This window comes from Montipora foliosa, chromosome 6, assembly GCF_036669935.1.
Source record: "Montipora foliosa isolate CH-2021 chromosome 6, ASM3666993v2, whole genome shotgun sequence".
In the NCBI taxonomy this organism is placed as follows: Eukaryota; Metazoa; Cnidaria; class Anthozoa; order Scleractinia; family Acroporidae; genus Montipora; species Montipora foliosa.
This window is the reverse complement of record NC_090874.1, coordinates 11,575,981-11,600,125: the sequence shown is the minus strand read 5'-3', so window position 1 is coordinate 11,600,125 and position 24,145 is coordinate 11,575,981. Positions and strand designations below refer to the sequence as shown.

General features: G+C 40.4%; 1 protein-coding gene across 4 annotated transcripts in view; it reads right to left on the bottom strand.

Annotated features, from left to right (window-relative positions):
- LOC138008687 (uncharacterized) overlaps window positions 1-21,962 on the bottom strand; it is a 22,314-nt gene extending 352 nt beyond the window's left edge. The window contains exons 1-18 of one of the 4 annotated variants that reach the window (XM_068855990.1): window positions 21,838-21,952; window positions 20,946-21,014; window positions 19,854-19,933; window positions 19,594-19,683; window positions 17,509-17,694; window positions 16,887-17,007; window positions 16,224-16,411; window positions 13,546-13,770; window positions 12,152-12,628; window positions 11,421-11,537; window positions 10,115-10,300; window positions 8,753-8,879; window positions 5,941-6,125; window positions 4,818-5,036; window positions 3,988-4,068; window positions 2,370-2,486; window positions 1,322-1,487; window positions 1-259 (exon numbers count right to left, since the gene is read on the bottom strand). The exon at window positions 1-259 is cut by the window's left edge and continues 352 nt beyond it. In XM_068855990.1, coding sequence (XP_068712091.1) covers window positions 1,354-1,487; window positions 2,370-2,486; window positions 3,988-4,068; window positions 4,818-5,036; window positions 5,941-6,125; window positions 8,753-8,879; window positions 10,115-10,300; window positions 11,421-11,537; window positions 12,152-12,628; window positions 13,546-13,770; window positions 16,224-16,411; window positions 16,887-17,007; window positions 17,509-17,694; window positions 19,594-19,683; window positions 19,854-19,933; window positions 20,946-20,986 — 2,574 coding nt within the window. In that variant the 5' untranslated portion in view covers window positions 20,987-21,014; window positions 21,838-21,952 and the 3' untranslated portion in view covers window positions 1-259; window positions 1,322-1,353. Of the gene's footprint in view, window positions 260-1,321; window positions 1,488-2,369; window positions 2,487-3,987; window positions 4,069-4,817; window positions 5,037-5,940; window positions 6,126-8,752; window positions 8,880-10,114; window positions 10,301-11,420; window positions 11,538-12,151; window positions 12,629-13,545; window positions 13,771-16,223; window positions 16,412-16,886; window positions 17,008-17,508; window positions 17,695-19,593; window positions 19,684-19,853; window positions 19,934-20,945; window positions 21,015-21,837 lie in introns of all 4 variants that reach the window. The other 3 variants (XM_068855991.1, XM_068855992.1, XM_068855994.1) reach the window with 3 other exon arrangements.
- Window positions 21,963-24,145: the final 2,183 nt, after the last annotated feature.

Genomic DNA, 24,145 nt, shown 5'->3' with positions numbered 1-24,145 from the left:
GATATCGAGAAAGCGTATTCCATCTTGAAGCAGTGTATATATGAAGAGCTTAAATAATTCGACCTTACAATCATTAGTCCAGTGGACGAAAATGAAAAATAGTTGAAAGTCTTCGTATAAAAAGTCAGATCTTGTTCTGGCAAGATGAATAAAAGACGCCAAAGTCTTCGCAGAAGTCGGAAAACGGTGGGTTAACGCGCCGCAAATTATCTTCCTGATTCTTGTGCTATTGATGTTTCATTGTTCTGAATTTTGGCCCCTGTGTCAAAGAAAAAGTAAATAATCTACAGTAAATAAAAAGAGAGCTAGCAGAAACGGTTGAACAGAGATGGAAAATGATACTATGACCCCCTCTGTTCACGTGATGCATCGGGCTAGAAAAATGAACCAATCATAGATAAGGGCGGAGAGAGGATAGTTCTACTTAAGGGATTGCGATCTCTGTGACTGGCACTCTTAACTGTACCTTCACGAAGTAGAACTCAGCTTTTTTGCCGAAGCCTACCTAATCAAGAGACTTTCCCCTTTATGGAAATGTGATTGCTAGTCAGCTGTTATGCGTTCATTCAACCATTCATTTATCCATTCTTAAATCCCTTTTAAACACGCACAAAAAATTGACAGGACACTACAAAATAGCGGCACGGTACCAATATTTGGAGTGCCCGAGCACAGCTCCAGAGATGTGCAGGGCACCCTGGGAACGAGCGTGAAACATAGGTACGGTACCGAGATTTCGGAGAGTCGTGCCAAACGTTTTTGCTAATGAAAAGCGGGCTTTAGTCTCCACCAGAAACCCATAAGGGTTGAAACGTGTAACGGCCCCTTGTGTTCTGGGAAACGAGCTTCTGAATATTCAATTTGCTAAGTACCATATTTGGAACAACAAGAGCGAGGGGTTTCCAAATATGGTACTTAGCACTGAAACATTCAACCAATCAGTTCGCACTGAATATTCGGAAGCTGTGAACGCGCGTTACACGTTTCAACCCTTATGGGTTTCTGTCTCCACTTAATCAGTCACTCACTTAGTCATTCTCTCGCTTATTTCCTCATTCATTTCTTCATTCTCTCGTTCAACCCTCCATTCATCTCTCATCCATCCATACCCTCACTCACTCACTCACTCACTTTACCAAGCATCTGTATCTTCCTCCTTTCATTCCTTTCTTTTTTTCGTCCATTCTTCCCTCCCATTTATTTACTTATTTATTTATGTATTTTCTGATTTTTATTAACAACGATAATTTGGTTATACGTTTATCAAAGTTCTGTCACATCTAAAAGGCTGAAGTAACGGGTTGAAATTCAGAAGGTGTACCTCGTATTAATTTGAAATTCTATCTAAACGTGTTATGGCTTTGCAGCAAACATGCGGTTAGAAGCTCCCTCTTCCTTTAAAGGCGAAGACTTCAAGATGTCGATCAAACGCTTTCGCGTATCATACTGAATTCCTCCGATTTGAATTTGCTGTGGCTTTTTCATCCCTAAGAAGTTATTAGTGAGTTTATTAGTATTATTAGTTATTTGTTAGATGAGGTTCAGTGATGCTAGACAGAAACAACAACCGACTGCAAGTCGCAGAACATTACATGTCAGTTCGATTTCATGTTTAAGGCGAAAAATGAACAAATGACACAAGAAAGGAAATGAACTATCCTAACCCATAGATATCAAATCACTAGAATCGGTCTAATATGTATATATATATATATATCTTTTTTTAATTTTTTATTTTTTAATTTGGTAGTGCATTTTTAATATTGGGATTATTCCTTGATTTTGACCCCCTTGGAAGAAAATATATATGACCAAATCGCATGCAATTCCTCAAAACATGATTGAGGTGGATATTTTATATGGCGCGTTTTTAGTGTCAAAATTCAATGGTGCATTCGGCAATCGACCAATTTTGGTATGTATTCAAAAGACATCACCTCGCGGCTCTGGGGAATAAACTCCTTTTGTTTCGGAATGAATTTTAATATATCGAAATTGGTCTATTCAAACTTTCAATTCAACGATTCAAACATTCAATACACCCATATCACTCACTGTACAAACAAAAGATTTTGCCCGTCTAGCCTCTCATTCAGTGTGGCAAAGACAATGCAAAGACAAAGCCTTTATTCCCCATGGACTCCAAAATGGCCCCCGAGTGATAAAGGTGAATTTCGGCAATTCAATTCAATTCCTAAGGTTAGCTTAAATGAATGTTTAGGATTCTTCTGTATTGGTAAGACAATGACCTGTGACTTGTGAAGCGAAGTGAATATTTGCATTGTCGAACTGAAAGTCTGAATGGCATGATGTAACAAAATGTATCCGAACAATTTCTAATAAATGCAATCAAAGTGTCATTTGATTACCGCACAAGTTGCACGTGATCCCGCACGTTGTCTTCATGCTGCGTGGAAATTTCTGGCAATAGCCTCGTGTTTTTACTTCTTGGCAAGTATCACGATCATAGACATCGGCACAGAAGGCTGAAAAAGAGCAGAAACACTCCTGTTGTAAGATCTGTAGGTGATTTATCCAACTGACCAAAGTAATCACTTTGGTTAATTCCATGAAACCATACAATTAATAATTTAGCCTATGCCAGTTTGGAGCGTACGTTCATTCAAAATTTCACGAAAAAAGTTAGTTAGATATCACAATCATCTTCCCAGCGATTGCAGGATACCTTGGCACTTGTCTTCTTGTCCGTCATTCTAACGCACGATGCATAAAACATGGCATGCAAGTGAGTGGCCGCAAATAGATGGTTTTCGCCTGACGTCATCGCCGCCATGTTGGAGGACGAAAACAAAATATCTCTCATTGGCTCCTTTTGTTCGTCCACCAGCAATTGTACATTGCAGCATTGTTATCTGTGTCTCTAGAGATTGGTTGCAAACCATCTATTTTGTACTAAAGCGAGATCCTCTTTCAGCTACATATATACACAAAGCCAGGGAAAGGCGCCCTGCAGCTGGGGAAGAGGTTGGCATCTACATCTATCTTTATTACCTTTAAAGCCATAAGTATCGCAAGCATGAATTTGTTTTCAATTTCAGAGAGAACGGTTTAAACGATTTCGATGACGTTAATCCTCAACAAGATTCTGTAGTCCGTGCTCATCCAAGCTGTACATGCAATTCTCTTCTTTTCTGCAATCCCGGCATGACGCTGGCTTGTGTTTGTCTCGTTGCGTTTCGTTAATTAATGCCCACCATTACCATGTGCTCATGATCTGGGCTGCCTTACCGTAGATGTTCTCCGCCATTATATGGCCAGCAAGGGTAAAGGCCACTTGCACTAAGAGGTCATGTGACATCGTTTTTATGAAAATGAAAGTTACATGATTTTGCCTTCGAAACACTATTAGTGGGTCATCTCTTAAACAAAATAATAGTGATTTGGTTTTTCAAACCCGCACCATTTGCTTAAAATGAGAAAGTCCGTAGCTGGTCACGTGACCAAAACTTGATTTTTTTGAAATTATGAATTACGGCTTTCTGACACAAATTTTGCACTTGAACTTGAAGGAAAATGTTGAAAAGATGATGTGGTAACGTTTATGGCACATCTGAACTCAACTATCAAACATTTAACAAGATATAAGCAAAAGTAGTTTTGGCCGCCATGTTGGAGGGCAAGAGTATGCCCTCCAACATGGCGGCCAAGACAAATCATGCTACTTTGTTGAAAAATCAAAGTACCATAAAATATCTCCCTTAAATGTGTTTCCTCTCAAATTTCGCGTGTAAGATAATTTTCATGTGTTCTGTCAATTTTTGGCAACAGCAAGATTACAACTCATTGTTTAAGGGAAGCATTGGTCACGTGACCTCTTAGTGCAAGTGGTCTATTGCCTTTTGTTACCGATCTTGTTCAATTTGTGACGCTAGTGTGCGGCTTTGATTATAGGCTTTTATAGCCGTTCATTGCCAGGGGTCTGAGCTTCGCGCTTAGTGATGTGCTCAGTTGCCAGAACAGGTTTACCTTCATAAGATTGGTCCTCAATTTCGCTCTCCGCTTCTGCTTTGAGTTCTTCGATTTCTTCGTCTGTTAATCTCTTCCTCCCTAAGAAAGGTAGGTAAAAGGTAAGGTAAAGTCTGCTACGAGCCTAGAAGGCCCACCAGGCCTGCGCATATCTCCGGTTTCTGTAGCATGAAGCGACTAGGAGTATTTCTACTTCCCCCTGGATGGGACGCTAGTCCATCGCAGAGTTACCCCCAGCATTAAATTCACCGGTACCCATTTATACACCTGGGTGGAGAGAGGTACCGTGGGAGTAAAGTGCCCAAGAACACAACACAATGGCCCCGGCCAGGACCCGAACCCGGATCCGAACCCGGACCGAACACTGACCATGAGTCCACCGCGCCTCCCTCCGTAAGAAAACAAAGATATAAATAACACCAATCTTCAGCTCTTGCATTTGACTTGTAAACATTAACAAGACAATTGTCCAGCTAACACAAAATTTCAAAATTTAAGACGACTGGGATCATTGGAGATATTTGGCCTTAAAATAAGCAACGACGACGGCTATGGCTATGCTAAGTTCTTCGGCATGAAAAGTGATTACTACCAGTCTTAGCCTACTGATCACTTTCTAACAATTAAAACTGGTATTTTGCAAGTTCGTTTTCGAGATATCAGGGCTATGGCTATGCTAAGTTCTTCGGCATGAAAAGTGATTACTACCAGTCTTAGCCTACTGATCACTTTCTAACAATTAAAACTGGTATTTTGCAAGTTCGTTTTCGAGATATCAGCGTTTAACTAACTCTTTCACTTTTGAAAAAAATGTATGAAAGGTCACTCACCGTCGCATTTGTAAAGAAGGTTGGCTTGCAGGATGTCAAATCTACTGAGTGCTTTTCGTTGACCGATATCTACGTCTCTCAAAGGTATAAGAGTGTCTAGCATCACAGGAAAGCGAGAGAAGAACGCTCTGTTATAATGCATGATGGATCCATAGTCATAAGGAACATCCCTTGAGTCGATCCACTTTCGACCAAACCGATAGAAGTTTCTCTCATAGCCTTAGAAAATAAAAATTGAAAAACAAAAGTTTAAACTGTGTTCCAAGTCACGCGAGTTACGTGAGTCGGAACAGAGTTACAGAAAACCTGTAGGAACAATATGTTAAATCAAGAGAAAATAAAGGGATGGAAAGGACGAGTAGTGATATGTGATTTTCTCAAGAAATCACATATCAGTGACCCAAGAGACGGAAATCAGTTTCCTTTAACGTCTGACGTGATATGAATTCATTGGAGAACTACTTTGGTGAAAAAGAAGTATTCAACCAGTGGACTAATGCAAATCCTGCATTTTGATTGGCTACACTACAAGAGGACTGTTAGTAATAGTCCTCGAGTAGCGAAAAGCGTGGCGCTTTCTTTCGTTTTATTCCCAAATAAATATTTCTGCAACTTGCATTTGCTAACTTTGCTATTGCCCTTTCTGTCCGACTGTCCGTTTGTTTTTGAAAATAACTAAAGCTGGACCGAATGTGCATCTTCCTTTGTGGCAGTTTATTTCCCATATTGCACGACTTTATTTTCCCGACTGGCCTCTGGGTAATGTACATATACAATCCCCACCAAAACATTTGGGACGGCTTTGTTGTTTTTCAATGAAGATAATTGTTCCATTGATCCCCCATCTTGGACAGTTATTGTGCAACTTCGCACGGTTGTAGATGTGGGTAGGAATTGGAAGTTAAACTTGGAAGTATTCTCCCCAAAAGACGAGCAAAAAGTGCTGTATCTCCAAACGTTTTGACCAGGATTTAGATCCGCAATACACAACATGTATCAAATAAAAGGGGGCTTTCGTTACTCCATTTTTTCTCGATATTCATATCAGGAGAAAGACACCTTAGTTATAGAGAAGGAATCCACTTCTGTGCGGTTATTTACGGTGCAGGCTGCAGCTACTCACCCGGTAGAATGTTCTTTTTCAGAACTCTAACATACTTGTTCCTGTCAGGACGGCTGTGTTCATGGAAGAAGCCGACAGCGTGGCCCAACTCGTGAATGATATTTCCAACTTTACACCTTAATGCTGGGCTACCAATCGTCAGCTTTTGCATTTTATCGCCACCCCGACCGACTCGAGAAGCGCAACTAAAAAGGAAGGGAAGTTCTGGATAAAAGCTGATGTCATATAACAGGCAATTTATCTGAGCATTTGGAGTTTTATGACGAGGCTGACGATCAGTTAAGCCTCACTGACGTATTTGCATAAAGCAATGAAGAGGATTATGAATCCACTCAAGTTGGGGTCCATTGCAGGGTTACCACTAGAAGGATGGGCAGTTAGTACAGCATTATCATATACCGGAAAAATATATTTTGTAACGTTTTGTTAGTTTCACGAGAGTATGTATGTTAGGTTGCATAATACTGCTGAAGTAATTTTAGCGTGCTTGTAGGTGTCTCAATGGGCTAGTACATTATTTAAGGGTTGTTAAGTTATGCAAGAGCCATTCGAGGCATCTCTTTCAACCCTAGTTTTTTATTTTATTTACTGTTGTAATTTTCTCTGAGTTTGTGAAACTGTAATGCTGTTTTTTGTAACGCTTCACGCTTGCTGCATCAGTAAACGAGATGCCCGCTCCTATTCTGTGTTTTGTGATTATTTAGATTAGTTACAAAATATTTTGTAATCGTTTCAGTGTGATTAGAATATAAAGCTTCTACCACGCCATATTTATTACGGTCCTCAGATACACTACTGTGATAGACTGATTTAGCTGTAGTATCGGCCACTGATAAAGGACCGAGATTAAGGCCCCGTCCACATGGATTCTGATTTTCGAAAACGGAGATTTTTTCCGCGTGAGGGAAAATCTGCTTTTCGAATCGTATTTGTGCGTCCACATCAATACGGAAACGATTCAAAAATGCTAACCTAAAACAAAATGGGCTTGACCGAATTCCTTTTTGAGATTAGCTTTTCCATATAAAATATAGGGTATTTTTAGATGGCTTTCCAGTTGCTTGGGTGACCTATTACGCCACAGTAATGAGTGCATCTTGTTGAGCAAATATTGGTGTTTCAAATGGGTACCACAAAACTGACTTTCTGTGAAAAAGTGTTGAAAAATGAAAAGGAATTGAACTTTATTATAAGTGTCAACTCTTCACCCCTAGAGCACTAATTGGGCACACTGTAATCCCAAATTATCACAAAACAAATCAAACCGCAGAACCAGGAGGAAAACCTCTCGGTGCAGAGTAGAGAACCAACAAACTCAACCCACATATAACGCATATTATTAAAAACTGGATCATTGGATAATGCAATTCGAGAGTTTTTATTGGCTAAGCCATCATGGGTTATGAACCATTATACCATGATCTACAAACACGGCAAGCATATGCGTGATTTTTTGGGCCTTTTTATATTTATTGTAGTCTAGTTTTCTATATTTTGGGAGCGTTTTTAATAAAACAATTATTCCACTCGCGCTTGTTGGATATGAGATGATTATAGCCAACTCGGCGCTACGCGCCACGTTGGCTATCTATCATCTCATATCCAACGCGCGCTCATGGAATAATTGTTAAATATATGAAATGAATCGTATACTGAACTGCAGATATGAGATCAAGTAAAGCTATGATCCCCAAAAGGTAAGGACACAATTTTAGCAATTGCGTAGAGAAGCTTGAAAAATTCAGGACTTCAAAGGGGTTTAAACCCGTGACCTCGCGATACTGGTGCGTTGAAGTCCTGAAATTTTCAGGCTTCTCTTCGCAATTGCTGAAATTGTGTCCATAACTGCGAGGATCATAGCTTTACTTGAGGTTCAAACCTACTAAACACTGCATCGACGAACCAACAGAAATGAAAGAAAGACTCCAGATCAGCTTACTTACAGCGACCGCCCTAACCTGAGCCTTTCACATGACGTCACGGCCGCCATATTGGTGTCCGCAAACAAAGAAACGGCTACCATGTTGGTATCCCGAGTCAATCCTCCAGGAATTGAACTCTATAACTATGTAAAAGTTTTCTTTTGTTTTCTTTGCGAACAAAACATGCCTGGCTATTGATAAGGCGAGAGAAACCCAAGAATTGCTAGGTCTCTAAACAGCCAGCTAATTGGTTGTATAAACGTTAAAATTCCAATCTTAACCAAGACCCCAGCTAAACAATGATACATGAAGTGCTTTGGTTTATGGAACACTTTGTGATTCCTATATAAGCAAAATACCGCGCCGGGAAATGTGAGGCTTCAAAATTTCCTTGAACATCCGTTCGATTTTGTTGTTTGCTCCCCTCTTTCATCCGTGTTGAAACATGTTGAATCGATGTTGAATGAATTTAAAAACATTTAAACGTTGCTTCAACAACCATTCCAACATTACTTTTGTTTTCGCGAATGTTGAATGATCGAAGTTCAAGCCACTTTTGCCCTCCATTTTCAACATTGATGGGTATGCGCGTGCGCACTAATAGGTCTCTCAACGACGTACCCATGTCCGTACCCGTAGTAACAACCGCGGCTGCAGCCTGGGGTTGAAGACAAAGCCTCTCGCGAGCTTTGTTGAATCAAATGTTGAAATCATTTGCCCACCCCAGCAGTCAACATCGTTCAACATCATTCAACAAAATCGAACGGATGTTAAAGCAAATGTTAAAGCCATTTGTCCCGGCCTTCAGTGTTCACTCGGAAGACAGATATCTACTTTCAGGTCCAGTACCATTCCAATATATACCATTTATTTAATAACTTGATACTTACCCGCCTTCAAAAACAAACTTGATATATCCGAAATTCTTGGGAGATTTTCGGACACGTTTGAATTTTAGACATGTATGTTTCTGCCAATGACGCATGGCTGCTCGTGCCCGCCGTCTGCCAATCCTATCTTGGGATAAAAAAATGCAAGAGAAGAACTCGTCAGTTTAATTTAATTGATAACGGACTGGTCATCCCGAACAATTCCAGGTTTCTTCTGTTATAATGGGGAGGGTCATGCAGTCTTGCATATTTTACAGCAATCTTTACAATAATTGCGAGATAATTTCTTCTCCATGTTTCAGTCCATCGGTAAAGAAGACTTAAGCTCAGTTTACACCAACTCCCTTGACCAAGTTTTAAACATGTTTAGTTAGGCATGGTTTCAAAATGTTTTCTCTTAAATCATGTATACTGATTGTTGTCGTCTCCAAATTTAGCACAGATCAAAGCATGTATTGAAACTTACCTGAATCTCACGTAAAAGCCAGTCCTACAATTTTCTGTGACTGATTTTCATTTTGTTAAACCCAGTTAAATTAAACATGTTTTGCGGTCGGTGTGAATGGGGCACTAGTCTCCCGAACTTAGTTTAATCAATATCTTAGTTTGAATTCTTCTTACGAGTTCATTAGTAGAGCATCGAAACTAGTGATCGGAAGATCGTGGGTTCGACTCCTTTCCGGAGCACTCGGATTTTACCCGAGTTTGTCCGAGTCATAATCGATAAAGTACATTTACAAACATCACAGTTGTTTATTACATGTTATGAACTTTGCGTCTTCCAGTTTCAGATGAATCCATACAAGAAAAAGGCGTAGTTCAGTCGATTAGTTTGCCGCCTTCTGATTTGGAGGTCGCCATTTCGATCCCCGTTTCATTCCATCGACGTGTGTTTCGACTTTCCTCTGATGCTTGTAGCTGTAGCTTTGAATACCCGTAAAACGGAGCATTGACGGAGGAAGGGGGCTAAAAGGTGCGCACCAAGGGTCACAAGTTTATAGCTCACTGGCACGTGTTATCCTCGTAAAATAAAGACCTTTACTTTTGGAGACGCATTAGTCTTTATACTAGACGAAATTAACAGACGCAGAAAAAAATGTTTGCCCAAGTTTGTCCCAGACGGATTATTCGTCTTTATATAGTTTGTCCCGTCTTTACACTGGATGAATGACACGAGAGACGCATAATTCGTCTGGACGGATTATGTATCTCTAGTATAAAAACGGCCATGCAATAGCCCCAAATCTATATAGAATTGTAACCTTGCCAAAAGCACGAAGAAACGATTCCTGCATTTCATACTGTTCCAATAATTATTACATCATTCACTCAATTCAGATTGGAGCATTTTATAAAACTTACCTACTCCTTTGTGGAAATCAAAGTAGACCTTTGCTTTCGGCCAGAGGTACATAGTATCCTTGATTAAGGCCCTCTTGGTCCCTCCTTGGGTTCCACCGTTGCTTTTTATGTTATCAAGGAACGCTTGCTGTTTCGGGGTGAGGATCATGTCACCCTCAAAATAGTCTTTACCCAGGTTCTCTTCACCTTGAAGATACAAGAAAATTCTGTTCAGAAGTAATGTCTGAATTTCATGTATCATTAGTTTCATGTGGCAAAAACGTTTACGTAACAAGATTAACAAAATTTAATCTGGTAACGAAATTAACAACATTGAAAATTATGAGGACTTGTAAATGCTGAAAATAAAGAATTTAAAGGGAAGCTCCACTCTAAAGAAATGTTTGAAATGCTTTCGAAGAAAGCGCTTGTATCCGAAATTAATAACTGTAAGAATTACTCATTTCTGTTTTCAAATTTCCCAGGTGTCGCTATATTGACTATATTGAATAAGCAAAAAAGGCAGTGCGGCCCAGTGGAAAGTGCGCTTGCTTTGAAATCCGGGGATCCCGGGTTGACTGAGACAATTTCTGACCACTCGTTGATTTTGTTTCTTCCTGGTGGTCCTTTTGTTCAACTTCTCAGCTGCAATTGTAAAAAGCTAACTGGTTTGCCTCCCACCAGTTGGGATTCTTAACAGTTTGTCGAATGTTCTGTTCTGTTGTGATTGTGTTTCATTGGCCCTGAAAAGCCCCTATGGGGAGTCACGGTCAATAAGTATGTATGTCTATCTGTAGAGTGTTTTTCACGTGAAGCTCGGCGGCCATGTTAATGTTCCTAAACAATGGAACAGCGGCCATCATGTTGGTGTACCCAACTAATCCTCCGGTCAGGTGATCTGGTGACGTAATTTGGAGGACTGGGAAGAAAAATTTTAACGCCGTATCCCACAACCGCGCGCGGCTCTAGGTGTTGTTACCAAACTCCCTGCAGTATTTCCATCGCCAAAACTCAACAGATCATTCCGTGTCTACCAAATTTCCTGTTACTGATCATGAATGAACATTCAAGTTCACTCGACGAGCTCTAACCTCGCCTCTGCCATGTTGAATTCGAAAATAAGGCTGCGCGGGGTTGTGGGATACGGCGTTAAAATTTTTCTCCCCAGTCCTTCGAATTACGTGACCAGATCACCTGGGGGAATTGAGCTCTATTATCATGCAAAAGAAAAGATATTTCAATCCGACAACTTGAATGTTAAGTCTATAGATATTATCTTCTTTAACAAGAAATGATAACAGAGGGAAAATTCTAAAGAGAAACACACCTATGTCGTCATTATCTTGTTGCTGAACAGCATCTTCTTGTTCCTGAGCCAGCGTTGCTCGGTCAGTGGCCAGTTGATTAGGTGTTTCTGGAGCAACGGCGGGTGCACTACTGACCGCTGTAAAGAAGTTTAATGAGAATGAGATTTAATTAGTAGGACGCTTTTTCAAACTTTTAAATATGTTTTATCTATCAAAGGAGACTTCATGCACCGATTCTATCAGGTTATTCATTGTTCGATACATTAATTTGAGCGACCCTGGTTAATTTTCTATAAATTGCGGCTTGCTGCGTCCTTCAAAATGTGAATCTATATAGCAATATCCCAACTTTCGTAGTTGTTCATTGTCTTTGCAAATGCCATTTTATCTGCCCTCCACCCTTGAATTATAATATAACAATTTTGACAATTTTGTTTCAAAGGTCCAGCCTGGACTCAAGCCATTGTATTCTATCCACAAATAATTTTATTCTTAAAGCAATCAAAAGAAACAATGCTGACGAAATAGTGGGCTCCATTTTATTTAGGGCACTCATGCTTATACCAAATAATCAAGCTAGTCATTTAATCTCTCAGATAGTGCTCACTGGCTTTTTAGCGCGATAAAGTCTATCATGCGGCGTTTTCACCAACCGAATATAAGTAGGATATAAATTGAACAAGTAAAGCGCAAGCCATAACTTACCAATCGTACCCCTTGGACTCGGTCAGTAACACGTATTTAGACCTACCCCGAGAGTAAGATATGGGATCATCCTCCTCATCATCTCCTTCCAATATGTCTGCAGGATCTCCACTGTATAGTTGTTGTGTTATTGGTTTTATTTGAGTTTTCTTAACACTCTTTAACAGCTGAGCAGAGGACATCGTTTCGTGATCATTCTTTTTTGCATTCGTTGACGCTGCGTGAAAAGTTGATTCAGAGGCAAGGATGTTCTTTGAAATTTTTTTAGTTTTTAGGAATTTCTTAAGGTGATTGTTTTTCGTGGTGTTCTGAAAAACGCCGTCTTTCCTGCCGGTTATTTTTGCTTTCGTTTCAGCTCGCTGTTGCTTGTCTTTTTGGTGTTTGTGTTTGCGCTTCTTCTGTACTTTGCTTTTTCTAAGCACTCTCACTTCATGTTCACGGAGTGGTCGAGTCCACAGTTCTTTGTCAGATGAGCCTCGCAATGTTTTATTTCGGTGACTTGCCTGATCGCGGTACCCTGAACCTGAATGCAAAAGGCAAAGTACGCAACTGGAAAATCTACCAGGTGTATGATCGAAATGTTTTCCGGAATAAGAGAATAGGAAATAGGGGAGGATAGTTGGAGCAGTGGTGAGAGTACTCGCCTCCCACCATGTAATGTACGATGTGGCCCTGATTCGATTCTTAGACTCAGCGTTACATGGGGGTTGTGTTTGTTAGTTCTCTACTCTGCCTCGAGAGGTTTTTCTCCGGGTACTCCAGTTTACCGCTCTCCTCCTCTCCTCATTGGAAACCTATGATTTGATTTTCGTTATTTATTTTATTGATTTCAGTTTACAGTTTCCCAGTTAGTGCTCCAGCTAGGGGGGGGGGGGGGGGGGGGTCCCTTGTCGCTTGTCTGAATTTTAAAAGGTCTCGTGCCGGTGCTTTGGCAGTGTTTCACGTTGCTGTCGGAAATTTAAGGAAAGGATGTCGTTTGTCGCGATTTCACTTTAAGTGCTGTCGCTACATTTTTGGCCATGTCGCTTGTCGGCAGAGCCTCACTTAGCCCTTGCCGTTGATAAAAATCTGAATTAAACAAAATGTTCTCTTTCTTTGAAGGGGTACGGTACTATCACAGCGCGTGCAAAACATTTACCCTTAAAATACCTCGATTGAATTCATCACTTTTTTAAAGTAATCTACGACAAAAGGGATGGAAAAAATTGTTTTTACAGACTTTATGCGAGTTCCTTAAGACTGGGATTGAATGGAAAAAAAATAATGCCAGTTAGATTTGTAATAAAATACCAATTGCGGAACGAGATTTGCCTACCCATTTTTAGGGTCAAAACTTGGGCTTGTAGGGTTGGACAGAGCGAGCCTTTTTTAGAAGCTGACAGTACCTAGTACGTACAGGACAGAATCGGACAAAGATTGCCTCTGGAAGCGATTACGTACCTCCACATTCAAACTTGTATAACAAGTTTCCCTGTTGAGCATCTAAATTACTAAGTCCAATTCTTTGTCCTATACTGACACCACCGCTCGTAGGTTCCAACGTCTTCATGCCACGCGTTTTCGTGAAGAAAAACTCTCCGTAGTGCATTACAGATCCATAGTCGTAGCCGACACCAAGGGAGTCCACGGTGTCGTCAGTCTCCTTATAAAAGTTCTTTTCATAACCTAGATGTGAACAGATCATCGTCGTGTTATGGTATGTTCGACTTACGAGAGCAAAGAAAATTATTTCCTTTTCAATATCGGATATTGCGTTTCTAGAGTTGTGATTCAGGCTCACTTGAAACCCGGTTATCATGCAATGTGATCTCGCTAAATATCCGCAAGTTGAAACTTTTGCGGCAGAAAACGAAAATTTTGACTTTCCAATTTAAACATCCAGAATTTAAAAATAATAATAAATCATCCCGTCGCTATTGGATATGACACGCTAATATAAGTGGCTAACCTCAGTCCCATGTATCCGTCTAGATCTAATAAAATATCGTTGTTTGTTTAATTTGAAAAATCGTATGAACTTGCTCGTGCACTTCCTGATTTATGGACACCGGTGATGTTCTGAAAGTTCTGAAAATGCACTCGCATACGGCCCGTGCATATTTTTGAACTTCCAAAACATCGCTCGTGGCCATAATTATATCACGAAATTCATTCGTGTTCACAAGATTTCCCACACATATCGAACTATAATAGGCCCCGTTCGATATAACACACAGGGCTACAAGGCTTCATGGTTAAATTTGAATATTATTTGCCGAGAAATCTCCCTTGAGACAAAGAAAACAGAACTGAGCCATGAAATTTGATCAAAAATCCTCTTAGCCATATGCATGCCTGAATATTTATATATCGAACACACGGTTGTCACAAAACAACAATATCATTGGTAATCGTGCTGCAAGTGCGGTAAGCGTTTTAACGCCTATTTTTGCGGTACTCTTCACAACAACGGCATGAGGTCACCAAATTTGAGGTTTTGACGACAACCCGAGCTTACAAATGTGAATCTTTCATTCTCCAATATTTACTCAAGAAGCGCTCGTACCAATTTATTCTTAGGATAGACTTAACTGATTAGAGTGTAACGTGAAGTGTTAGTTTTCTACCCCGTATGAACAATGTGAGCGTTAGCCCTACTAATGGAAATGGGCCCACACAAGGACAGAGAAAGGATACTTAGGATACTTTGCCCACATTGTGCGACACGAACGAGATGGCCCGGGCTAATCACTAAAGGCTGGTTTTCGATAGTCGGATTCGTAGTCGTAAGAGCGTTTATGACCTAGTGAAAATCAAAAATCGTAGTCGTAAGCGGAGTCATTAGCTCGACGGAATCGGAGTCGGAAGAATCAGAACGTTCCCATTTTCTTCCGACTCCGCTTACGACTCCATCGCTCATGATGCAGTGAAAACTACGTACCTGGAGATTGTGTCAGAGTCGGAGGCAGAAGCGGAAGAACCAACCAATCACAGTACTTGGAATCGAGCATTGTGATTGTTTTTTTCTTCCGTTTCTGCTTCCGACTCCGATAATGCAGTTTTCATTGGATCGTAAGCGACGGAGTAAAAGGCGGAATCGGTATTCTGCTTCCGACTCCGACAGTTTGATTTTCACTAGATCATATCGCTCTGCGCTTCTGATTACGAATCCGACTCCGACTCCGACTCCGTCGCTAGTGAAAACCAACCTTAAAACCTTACAATGTTGCAAAGTTATATTTTGAGATAACGTTTTCGTCGACGACGCTGTTGTAGATTTTTAAGTCCCTACTGTTTATAATTACAAGAAGTTCGAAATCTGCAATAACATTCAGCGAATCAGATTGCGACATGGTTACGGCTAGAGTTTTGGCTAGTCTAGAGTTTTGGAGGGAGAAAAATAAGATGTCATTGCGTTCCGTGGCTGACCATGAATTTGCATTTAGGTTCATTTAGCACGAGCAATATTCTGTGTGTGTACTTGATTGTGGACCAATCAGAGCGGTTGTGTGGTCATTAGGCCCAGTGTGATTGTCCATTATTTGGCTGGACCCGTATTCAAAATTTCGACGGACGTACCCTTCATAATACCGTAAACTGAAGGGCGAAGGCTGAACACTTCTCATAATGGAATTCTGCCGGTAATACCCTGGTTGATTAGCTCTGGCTTTTTCTCACGACGAAGGAGTAATCAGAATCAACATGCACAAGTGAGGTAACGCTTTTAGTCAGTTGTAATTAACAACAACATAAGTATGGTCATTTCTGTAATTATAATAATTAAGTATGTTTCGTATGTTAGCAAGCTGCCAGGTTGTTGGCAAGGTCTAACTTAGTTTTGCTCATAACACTCAGAGGGAGAGAGTTTTAACCTAATCACTACGAACTACTTTCGACGCCCACTTTCCAACAATTTGTCTCGTATTTGCCTCGAAGCCGTGAAAGAAAAGACCTCCATGTGGTCCATATCGAGGGTTTATGAAAAATGGAGGTTAAACTCGGGACAGTTTTTGGCATACAATTACAAATCTAGGAATTTTTCCCACTTCGACTTTCAGAACCAGTCAACCTCTCGCTTTTTGCATGTCGCGTGTCTAATGCTTCGAAATCTGTGGTAATGCTACTTTAAGAACACTCACCGCTTTCTACGTTACGCCAGTGAACTTCTACAAATTGGTCACGATCCGGTCGACTGTGCTCGTGAAAAAAGCCCAAAGAATGTGCGATTTCGTGCACAATATTTCCGTGCCTGCAGGTGATGCTTCCTTCTGTATTTCCAACTGAAATGGTTTGATGACCACCGATACGCCCAACATATGAGGAGCACCTAAAGACAAATGACGGATTATTCTATAGGAAAATTCACCAACTGGCTCGTTCAATTTCACACGAAAAACCCATAGCGCACGAATAAACCGCGAAGCTATAGTGGAGAGAATCATGTGCATTAAAGAAGGAAAAAACTATTTGCAGGTCAAGGGTTGTTAAGTGACCACAAAGCGAATCAATGAGGCACTCCAATTCTTTATATGCCCATTTATCTATAATTTTCTTGTAGCCTTTCTTTGGCCTCCAGTGTCGGCCCTCAGTATAATGGTTTGGCCCTCTGTATAATGAAACTGAAGACAGAGCCGAGCGGTCGTAATCCGATACCACATTTTCAAGGCGCTACCCGCGGCCCGCCATTTGAATATCAAGCTCAAGTCATGAGAGGTTGAAAATGTTGTCGTCCTTTGCTGGTTTTATTGTTTGCTTTTTCCCAAAAACCATGATGTTATTATGCTTGTATAATTCGAACCTACCCTTGCTCATAGACAAACTCAATGTAATCTTCGTCATCGTCTGTTTTTTCTCGGAAGTTTACGCATGTTAAGCGGCTCCACTCTTCCATTGCTGACCTAATGAACTCAATGCTCTCTTTTCCTGTGATAAAGAGCATAGTACAGAGTACAACATCCAATTCACTTCACTCCATGCAAACTTAGAACGAAGAAACTCGTAAGTTTGATTATTTAAAGCTCCTCCTGAAATGTTTTTTCGTTGTAAATTCAGTTGTCGTTTTGTGAAGCTGTTTCACAACGGAGTACCGTTGTCATCATTCGTCGCTCACTTATCAAAAAGGTCCGTATCATTATATGTATTTGCCATCCACCAAAACGAACTTCGCTTTGACGAGAGATTATATGAACTCAATTTATAGTGGATCTGTCCCAGTCTATGACGAAGTATGCAGCTCTGTTATGAAAGACTTTTAGCAGTTTCTTCAGTCATTCGAGCTTCGAGCTTACGTCAGGAGTTGGTCAGAAAGCATTTAAATTCGTAAATGCAACAGCTTAACCTAATCAGTGCCACCTCTTTGAACTCGGCACATTGACAGCTAACTTTGGTTATTCTTTTCTACAAATTGCAATCATTTTCACTTACTAAGGTCGTCAGCGATCACGAAAGGTACCAAGCCTTTCCTCCACAATTTCCTTCTATCTTTAATAAGTGCTCTGTGATGGATGTCGCTTCCTTTCCTCGATGATTCTATGGCATCTCGCTGTCTCTCCGTAAGCAGTATGTCTCCTTCGAAGTAATCCATTCCCAAATTCATCTCACCAAATGTTGCTGCAAAAATCAGACAGCTTTTTGGTTGAGTTTCTTCACCATGAAAATGTTTCTGTTTTTTTTTAATTCCAAAGTATACTTATTACAAAAATGTTATGACCAAACCTGGGCACGCAAGTAGCAGAACTAAACTAGACGGGCCAGGATATATAAAAAGGAAAATAAAAACACCGCTAGGATACAACAAAAGAAGGAGATAAAGGTATCGAGTTGGAAGACAAACACAAGGAAGGGTTACGTTTTTACAAACGTTGGCCGTGTAGCACTTATATTTCAACAGACTTAACTGATTAGAGTGTAATGTAAAGTGCTTGTTTTGTACCCCATATGAACCATGTGAGCGTTAGCCCTACTAATGGAAATGGACCCACACAAGGACAGACAAAAACTCTGACCAGGGTGGGACCCTGGTCAGAGTCTCTTATGATTATTTATTGTAAAAACACCCGCAAAAATACCCTGGGATGTGCTTCTTAAAATAAAAAAGATACAGGACAGGGTTGACTCAGAGGGCTAATATAGAAGATGAAGGCTCCAGGTATAATGGGCTCCCGATTAAGGCTATTAATTAACAATTATTCCATGAGCGCGCGTTTGATATGAGATGGTAAATAGCCAACGAGGCGCGTAGCGCTTTACTCTTATGTAATCGATCGGTGTGAATTCCATACAAATCTTTATATTTTTGCCTTGATCGACAGCTATCATTCAAATATCTGACAGGAGAGCTGGTACCCATACAAGTAATTTGATGTAAACTTCTTTCAATAAGCGTCACGAAGTGTCCCCTTACTCTTGTAGTGTCCGACTTCTCTTTAATGGATAAGTTCACTCTAAATGTTTGCACACGTTATATTCCTGGTCCATTCTTACACTCGCTTGTTAAATCTCTATTATGTAAATCTATAAAACATGCGATGCATATAAAACACTCCTCAGGTCTCATGGGGATAGGAGACCCAGGGAGCCGTTTCTCGAAAGTCCCGAAACTTTACGGGCCATTTTCGGGTGTCACAATTCCTTTTGTAACTCAAGAACGGAGAGCATTTAATTCATCAAACTTCACACTTATTTTTCGTTTTGTTACCTTGAAAACATGTTAAAAGATCAGGGCCCCAAAACAAGTGGTTGGCAATTTCATAGATGGCTTTTCGGGCACGAAAAGTTTTCGGTACTTTCGAGAAACGGGCCCCTCACTACAACTCTTCTCGGGATACGGATTCTGTCTCGGGATACTGACAATAAAGTCACAAAGTGTGACAAAGTGTCCTTCAAACGCTCCTCTTCAAGTAAAACTAAACAGCTGCATGCATTTACACTAACCTAAAAATAATACCAGCAGTGAACAATTTATTAATTATTTATTTATTTATTTACTGATTAAGTATGAAAACATACGTGGTGGAAACAACAACAGGACATAGGTCCCCTACGAGGTTAACCACCAGCCCGCCCCCACGTAAAACATTAAGAACCCACCTCATCCTGACTAAAAGATCGCTAACAATGCAAACTTGTGGAGATATTTGTCTTACGACACTCAGGACAGATAATTTTATACGATCTAATATCATCTTGATGAAAAACACGTATTGCAGTCTTTGGAAGTAAAAGGATTTTAACTTGGACTTAAACAGAGTAACAGAGGTAATAATAGTAGTTTCGCTAGGTAATGCATTCCAGAGATTGACTATGGTAAAAAAGTGCAAAACTAACGTATATACAAACCGGAAACCGAAGTGGAAATTGCTCAGACTTGAGGGACATTTCGTATTTGTTATCAAAACTGCGCGCGCACTAATTACCTGCATTTCTGGGCATAAGTGGCTGACTATCAGCCAAGAAAGCATTCGATCTACGGTGTAAATTAATTTTTATCGAAAATAAACACTGTAGTACCTTGTATCTCATCGTCGTTCATTTTTAGCAACATTGGGTCTATACTTGAATCCAAATCCGTGGCATTGTTTGGTGCATCTAGGCTAGAAACTGATAAAATGGAGAAAACAATACAAAGCCATTTCCTTGGGTTTGTTCGATTGGCCACCGAAATAAAGCGAGATATCACCAAATTCACCAAACTAGGTGGCACGATTTTTTATCATTCTTTGAAGCCATACATAAAAAGCACAGCTATGGATTTCTTCTCCCAGACTCACCTCTACTCATCAAAAGACTAATTAAGAGTAACATAAATGGTAGGTTGAAAACTTCCATTCTTCCGCAATCTTTGGGGTTCCTGGGAATGAACGTAAAATGAATATTACTAACAAGACTAAAACAGAGCGAGATATTCCGTTGAATGTTAAGAAAGATGACTAATTACAGGAGTCCATGACTAGGAGAGTACAACTTTATTATTTTTGGGGAATGGTGTTTTCACATAAGTGCGGGCCCAATTCCATTAGTAGGGCTAACGCTCACATGGTTTACATGGGTAGAAAACAGCACTTCACATTACCCTACAACAGTTAATTCTGTTGAAATATAAAGTGCTACACGGCCACGGTTTGCAAAAAGGTAACCCTTCCTTGTACTTGTACATATTCATTACTGTGAATTTGACATTTTCATTCCCACAACATGCTCCCGTCTGACCTTGTTGCTCAGTCGGTAGGGCAGCGGTGATCTAACCCGAAGGTCGTGGGTTCAATTTATCACACTGGTCAGAGTTTTTCTCTGTCCTTGAGTGGGCCCGCTTCTATTAGTAGGGCTAACGTTCCCATGGTAGCTTCGCGCTACTTACCATTCATTCAAGTGTTAGAAATTCGAACTTTTCTATCATTGAACTTTTCCCTTTTTAAACAAATCATGATATAACCTGAGACAACTTCATCTGAACCAGTAGACTATCTCGTTTTTCGAAGCCACCTAATACTTGGGTCAGTCGTTTCACTTATCCTTGTTCAGAAAAGAAACATGATTTGCAGGTATCGAAACAATCTTCCTTAAGTACGCTGGCAAGTAGAGGGTCATGCTGGTGTTGTTACTGTCTGCAAGTCTAGAATTTCCTATCTCGAGTTATAACTAGAGATCTCGACTTAAAACACTCTCCTTTACTTATTTTAGCTGAGACTGGGAAACATAAGGAGAGACTTGAAAGAATTTGTCGGGGGCTTCAATTTGAAATAAGTGTGCCGTGCATTGATTGCAACCTTCTGAATACCCTCGAGTCTTCTAATCGTTCATTGGTGAGAGCATGTACGGAAGATTAAAGGGAAGAACTTCCTGGTTGTATATCAGTTACTCACGTTGGGGAATTAAATTCACCTTTGTTTCCATACCATCCCATGAAGACTTGATTGGTTAAGTATGGTGGCCTGAAAGGGTCATGATGGTGTTGTTATTTTCTGCAAGTCGAGAATTTTCTATCTCGACTTATAACTCGAGATCTCGACTTAAAACTAAGTCGAGATCTCGCTTTATAAATCGAGATCTCGCATTGAAGTGCCGCGAGATCTCGTCTTACAATACGAAATCTCGCCTTATGAAGCGAGATCGTGCCGTATAATGCGAGACACCGTCTTGTAGTGCGAGACACCCTCTTATAATGCGAGATCTCGACTTACAATTCGAGATCTCGATTTATAAAGCAAGATCTCGACTTAAGGTTAGTACTTCATTTTAGCATCTATTCCTTATTTTCTTTGCCTTCATGGCTGAAAATATCCCAAAACAGTCAGGAGCTTCGATTTTGGTTGTAGCGCTGTCATTCGGCTGTCATTTGCCCTGTAAAACGGCATGAGTCTAACAGCAGTTTGAGACCAATGGTTCATAATCGTTTCCATATTCTTCATTTCTAACCCGCCACAGTGTTGTGAGAAATTGGTCAGCAAATGTCAGCCTTGATATCTGACTTCAGCAGTTCTGAACAGGTACCGGGAAACCGGAAACAGGGATAAAATGACGAGAAATTTGTAGGACATCGTCCAGTTGTTAGGACAGCTCGTATGCTTTAATTTAGAAGCTTTTGTTATTCTTGTCTAGGGCATAAAAATTTGTACTAACTATGCGATGACAAAAGAGACGGGACATAAATCCATCTTGTGATCTTATTTTGATGATCGACCATGTTAGCAAGAAAGCGAAGCTTCGTTATATTTAAATATGGGTCAAACAATGCCATGAAAATAAGCATCATACCTCTTCAATGGTAACGCTCCTCTACCGCTCTGTAACTCCGAGGAAAAAGGCGCCGGCCTTATTTATCCTGACGTCTTTATTTGAAGCAACAGTTGTTCTGTTTTATCACGTAGGGTATGTGGAGCTCGGAGAAGGAATAATCTCATTGGTTCAAGAGTTCTGATATTTGACAGGTACTCTTTTACGCTTGAGGTCACATCTACTGCACATCGATCAATGCGCATTGATCGACATAAAGGGCATTAATTTACCACACATTAGAAATAACATTGTGAGGAATAATCAAATAGGTATCCTGCCTGTGTTATAACTGTTCTCAGGCTAGGATCCCGCAACCAGTAGATATATTAATTACAACTTCGATCTACTTGAATGCACGGCTTTCCCGGCTGTGTAGTTCTTAAACCATGTTTTTCCATTGTTTTCTCACGGCAAAAAATCGATATATTTGCTTCGTGGTGTTTTCAAACTCGCGTTGTTTTAGATTGATTTTTTTTCGGTGAAACAACAATAAAGATCAACACGACAACGGAAATGCTTTGATAAATCAGTGGTTCTATTCCGGAAAAAGAATATTTAAAAAAAATAAACAGTTCGGCTTACCCTCTCTCTTGAGGCCTATTCTGTTTCTGACTTTATCACATACGCTGCAAAATTAATGAATGCTGATTGGCTGAGACGGAGGACTCTTTTGGTAATCAAGAGGGCATGATTACTTGATCCTGATTGGTTAACGGTTGCTTATTCAGAACAAGTGAAGTTAGAAGAGAATCTTCTTCCAGATTCTGACTCCGATTAACTGCTTTTTGTCCACATATACAATAAACATCCTATTTCTGTTGTCAGCAACGATTTATTGAATTGAATTCTAACCGAATGAAAGTGTGTACGTTGATCTTTCCTTCAATAATTTTGCCCCTTATGTAATAAACATGTAATTGCAATGTGCCGTCGGACGATTTCGGATTAATTTCACTTGTCTTTACAAAGTTTTCCAAATTGACCTCGTTTCTTCGCGACTCAGGCAATTTTGTGAAACCTTTAAAAAGACGCGTGAAATTAATCCTTAATTGCCCTCCGGCCCATACGATTACATATACTAACTGACTTTGTCATTTTCCAATTTACCCACTCAAACAGTCGCTTTGAAAAAAAGGGTCAATTGCAAAGCTTGGGAATACAACCGGAAGTGAGAACCTTACAACTTTCAGTGGAATTTAGCATATCTTTGAACTGCGGAATGAGCATCAAAATGAAAGATAGGAAGATCACCTTAGCCTGCGTAGCTGGCATAAGGGCGGTCTGGAGCTGTGAGTAGGCGTGGGATTTGTCTCATATGGTTTAGGGGCCGACATATCTCCCTCAATGCCGTACCGGGAGGCGAATTCGGTAGCAGAAAGCAGCGAAGGGCCAACTGCCTCTAAAAGCGATCGCACTGGACGAAATCCCGGGGTAACTCGTTTGGTACTACGCTCCAGCGCCACGTCTGGAGGTACTGCTTTTTTCTCTCATGTTCAAACATTCCGTCAGCGCATGCATAAATGTTCAGGCTCTCCCTAACCTAGCCTACCAAACAAAATTAAGATGCTGGTTTTTACAAGGAATTGAGATTTCAGTTGATTCTACAGGCATAAACGTAACGTAAGAACCGTGCGTGTCTGGTCTTCTCGAGACAAAGGCGAGAGATGGCTTCATGCAGACTGGGACGCCTAAAATTCTCTGTTGTAAACATGGCGGTTCACGAGTGAAGTTGTCTCTCTTGCTTCCAGGACCTACCGATACAATTTGCGCAAGTTTTGAAAGCTAAATACTTCATTCGGTGCTGTATTTTGCTGGTAGGAGTGGGTGACCCAACACTTATAAAAAATCAATGAAATGAGATTCGGGGATCTTCCCTTGTCATGGAATGGCAGAATCACCCAGAATTCTTTTGGGCATGAACCAGGCAACTTGAGAAGCAAGTGGAGACTGGCCGTCATCAAATGGCTGAAGCGCGGCCGGGGGAAAAAGTAGTGAGAAGATTTCCAGCCAGATACTAAGGAATAGCCCTGGTGTGTGCTGTTAACGTAGACTTTTGTTTCCTGAACAAGTTATTGTTATAGAAAATTCGCGACAAAGTAATGCTTTTTTCGCTGTTATTCTCATAGCAAACAACTGGCCATTCGTAATTTCTTGTCAAAGGAACGGTATAATGTAAATAATTATAAGAGAATACTGGGATTTATATTTGCAAATTACCTTTCCTCTTACCATTGAAGTCAAACTCTACACCTCTGTGTAATAAGCGCATTCAAAATTTCCTCATATT